The sequence below is a fragment of the Candoia aspera genome, chromosome 1, assembly GCF_035149785.1.
Source record: "Candoia aspera isolate rCanAsp1 chromosome 1, rCanAsp1.hap2, whole genome shotgun sequence".
Classification (NCBI taxonomy): Eukaryota; Metazoa; Chordata; class Lepidosauria; order Squamata; family Boidae; genus Candoia; species Candoia aspera.
In genome coordinates, this window is record NC_086153.1 from 271,608,581 (window position 1) to 271,613,147 (window position 4,567).

General features: G+C 42.0%; 1 protein-coding gene across 1 annotated transcript; it reads right to left on the reverse strand.

The window, feature by feature from the left end:
- Positions 1-1,153: 1,153 nt before the first annotated feature.
- On the reverse strand, positions 1,154-3,811 carry CHRM4 (cholinergic receptor muscarinic 4). Its single transcript, XM_063289677.1, has one exon. The coding sequence runs from the start codon at positions 3,674-3,676 to the stop codon at positions 2,264-2,266; it is 1,413 nt and encodes a 470-aa protein (XP_063145747.1). The 5' UTR covers positions 3,677-3,811; the 3' UTR covers positions 1,154-2,263.
- Between the last annotated feature and the right edge of the window lie 756 nt (positions 3,812-4,567).

The window sequence follows — 4,567 nt, forward strand, 5'->3', positions numbered from 1 at the left end:
TGGGAATACAGCTATGACAGTGCACTCTTAATTTCTCATTGGTCATTCTAGTTCCAAAATTATATTTCAGGATATATTAAATCTGAGCAAGTCATCTTTAAGCATCTTAACCAATAACTATTTCTTATTCTAGATTATCATAACTTTATTTTACATGTTTTATAGCTTTATAACTTATAAAAATGTGACCAAGCTTACAAAAGTTCTATTATATTACCCTAAAAGTTATCCAAAATATCCTAAATCAGACTTTCCCAGCTTGGTCCCCTTGGGATACACTGAATTAGCCAGGAATTCTGGGTAACAGATCCAGAGGCCACCAGATTGGGGAACCCTCCCTAAAATGGTCAACTAGTTCATCTTGTGTTTTTTCATGGGACCTCTTAATTCACAAAATCTTCTAGAGTAGAGTTTCAAGTTTAACCCCTAATGTGCTTAAAATGTGAAGAGTATTGCAGCTAGCTGAAAAATGATTGACCAAAGATGTGCTACATTTAGTTCAATTACTTTATTTGTTTAAGTGGTTCCCACTGTAGTTGTAACAAATAAATTAATAAATTAATTTTAAAAAACACTGCAAGGCATTCTGGGCAACATTATGCAAATTATTCAAAAGGCAGAGGCAGCATAGCTGCCTCTACAGCCACATGAAGCAGGAGCCTTTGGCCAAATGTAATGGCATCTCTTAAACTGAGAGCCCTTAGCCATGAGATAGAGAGAGCTCTATAGCCATGGTCACCTCCACCAACCCAGGAAACATTGGACCACTGATTATACTCTGCTCTGATATGTTCCTGAAGGTGCTGGAGACACTGAGCAACACTTGGATTTAACTGGTCTACACTGAACATGAGTATTCTGGGATTTAGGCTGTATATGTACACTGGAACCCACATGCTGAGGGCTCTATGACGACACTGACTAGAAGGAGGCAATGCTCATTTACAAAGCTCATGAATATCTTCTTAGGATGCCCTCAAATACTTAATGCAGAAGCAAGTGGGGTGGCCTCTCATAGTTTTCCTCCCCCCAGCCTGCTTAAGAACCTACTATCAGAATAAAAAAATATTAAGTACACAAAAGAAATTATCCTTAAGCAAGTATGTATGGAGCATGGGGAACTTGGTATGCATGGTGATATAATTTTATGAGGGGCTTTAGAGACTCTCTTAGAAAGACTTGCCAGTGTAGAGATCTTCTTCCACCATCATGGTTGCTTTGTTTGCTGTTCTCCTTGGAGCTGCCTGTCGAGTGTCCACTGCCTCAAGGATACCATGCTTACCTTTTAGATTAATAACTTTAGACAATCATTCCTTTGGCACACAATCCAAAATGTTGTAGAACTGACTGTGGGTATCTATGCGATATCTGTTTTTTTTTTCAAAACAAGCTGAGGTGGCATTCTACCTATCCTGAAAGGAGTCTCTCTATTCAACCACCTGTTTGGCTCAACGGCCTGCCATGGAGAAATGGAGTTGAGGCAGGTTTGGTAAGGTCCTTGAGAAGCCTATGAAGCAGACAAGTCTATCCAGCAGCTGGTATATTCCCTGAGAGGAACAAGTCCCTTGCACATGGGACACTGGAAATTCTACTAGACAAAGTCCTAGAATCTACAAATGGAAATTGGTACATCTTGGTCTATCTAAGCATGCCCAATTTCAGATGCCAAGCAGAATCTACTGCCAGCTCGATGACTGGTGCTGAGACAGTATATTTCTTTTCATTTTCACTGTTTATTAATTAATCAACCCTGCTGTCCCTTGCTGCTCTTTCTCTCTCAAATGTGCACAAAGTATAAAGCCAGCAATGCATCCAAGGAAAGAAGGATCTTTTTTGTTGCATTTCTTTCTAATGTACCATCTAGCCACCAGTAGAAGCCTCCTAGTTTAGTCAGAGATAAATTAAAAGGTCATGAAAGTCTACCAGTATTTCAAGAGCAGTGAGGCGAAGAGTGGGGTCTGTTACATCTGTCGGGTGAACCTGTGACACTTGGCCACATCTAATCCCTAACTTCCTTCTTCTTTGTTTTCTGAAGAAGCACAGTCAAGAGGGTCATCTGTGTGGAAGGCCTGCCTATTTCTTGGTGAATATTCAAGAGCCAAGTATGATGAAAAGTGTATGTTTTCACTAGTTCTCATTCTGCATTTGGTGAAAGGCTCCATCTAGTAGTTAATGGTAAGACTAAGAGTCATACATTTATCTGGTTGGAGAATAGCAAATCTCCACACACAACCCCATTGCTGAGCACTCCCCCAAATCCAGATTATCTCGCAGTACCAATGTTCCTGTACTGACACATAAGAAGATGCTTAAAGGTTTTCTTGAAGGTAGCATTGCAAAGGGCATAACAAGCTGGGTTGATGGTGCTGTTGACATAGCACAACCAGTACCCAATGGACCAGACTGTGTCAGGAACACAATAATCGCAGAAAGTATTAATGAGGACCATTACATTGTAAGGTGTCCATGTCAAAATGAAAGCTAACAAGATGGCAAAAATGGTTCTGGTGACCTTCTTCTCTCGAGCTGCCATTTGTCGCTTCTTCCTGACCTGACTCCTGGCGATGCTAGCAAATTTCCTGGCAACATTAACTGGACGGCTGTTTGATAAGGTAACTGGGGTGGAACGGGCTTCTTTGTCCGGGACAATCTCAATGGCAGTGACACATTCAGTCCCAGTTTGTTTAGTGACTATCTTAATTTTGGACCACTTAGAGGCAGGGTTGGTCCGTGGATGGGCAGGGCTCTCACCTGTGTCAGCCGGTACAATTTCCAGCCCCTGCTTCTCCTTATTGGTCTGGGTGATGCTTACTGTGCTGGATTCATTGGAGGTTTCTTTCTCCTCTTGGTGGCCAGTAGTTTCAGATGGTTGCAAGGGCTGCTCTTCTACTCTCCCATTTTTTGCTTCCTCCTTCACCTCCACCACTTTCTTGGGAGAATTGTTGTTATTCTGCTTGACCAGCGGGCTTTTCAGAAAGCTGAGTGGCTTAGTCCGCTTCTCTTTCTTGCTCTCCGGTTTGTGCCTTCTCACACGGCTCCGGCTGGCCAATGAGATGTGGATGTACAGCACAGTCATGATAACCACTGGGAGGTAGAAAGCAGCAATGGCTGTGCCGAAGGTTACAGCTGCATTGGAGAGGAACTGAATGTAGCACTGTCCTTCTGGCACTGTCCTCTCTCCAACGATGAACTGCCAAAACAATATGGCAGGTGCCCAGAGGATAAAGGATAATATCCAAGCAACTGCAATCATCAATCCTGCCATTTTGGTTGTCCGCCTAGCTGGATAGGTTAGTGGTTTGGTAACGCAGAAATAGCGGTCAAAACTGATGATAAGTAAGTTCATGACAGAGGCATTGCTCACTACATAGTCCAGAGCCAGCCAGAGGTCACACACTACAGCCCCAAGTGGCCAATAGCCCTTGACAATATACACTGTGTAGAGATTCATTGAGAAGATGCCAATTATCAGGTCAGCACAGGCCAAGCTAAAGAGGAAATAGTTGTTGACAGTCTGAAGTTGGCGGTTCACCTTGATGGACAGCATGACCAAGATATTTCCAACCACAGTGACAAGACTAAGTGACCCAGTTACAGTGGCTATGAACACTAACTCCACGACTTTATACTTAGTGATGCCTTCCTTGGTGAAATTGCCATTGGTGAAGTTGGCCATCCTTAACAGTTCAGGCTGAGAAGACAAATTATATGTGGAGTCTGCAGAAAGGGAGGGAAGGAAGGAAGGAAGAAGACATTGGAGATATATTATACATCTGCAATATTCAAACAGAAGAGCAAGTATGGGCAACTCAACTGGGACCAGGAAGACGGGCATTCAGATCTCCACTCAGCTATGATGCTCATTGGATAACAAGCTTAATTCCTTTATGTCAGCCTAATTCATCTCCCAGAATTGCTGTGAGGATAACATTGAGCTGTTATTTATTAGTCAAAAATACTAATAAATAAGAGTTAATTCTTTCCCTCTGAGACAAAAGCAAAAGAGCGTACCTCCCTTGTTTTCGTTATCATTCCTCTCAGCATTTTAATCCTTGAGACTTTCAGATGATATTTGCTGGGTGTCTTTTTGGGACTGTGTCATTTTAGTTAAAGGTTTACATTTTTTTTCCTTAAAAAAAGTGTTCTTCTACAACAGTCTCATATAGCCAAATGGCTGTAACTGATTTGTACATTATGATCATTTTCAAACCCTTTATATCTTATTCTTATTCAAAGGAGTTCAGAGGGATGCACCATGTCCTCAAAGCAGTCCTGTAAGATGAATTAGGTGAATCCACTGATGCTCTGGGCGCAAACAAACAAATAGGATCAAATGTATTTAGATCCATCATTGTTAACACTGTAACACCCTGTGGGATGGGGATGCCTAAGTTGTTGATCAAACTTCCCTTCTGTTATGGCAGATGTTAATCACCCAGCCAGCTCCCCCCACTGGGTTGTTGTGAAGATAAGAAAGGGGATGCCTTCAGTGTTTCCATTTTCCTGGAAAAGGGAAGGATACAAATGTGATATGTGAAAATCAGAAACTTCTAATATGCTCCCAACT

Excerpts from the sequence above, each read along its gene's own strand:
- CHRM4 (XM_063289677.1), bottom strand. The coding sequence starts at position 3,676 with ATGGCCAACTTCACCAATGGCAATTTCACCAAGGAAGGCATCACTAAG.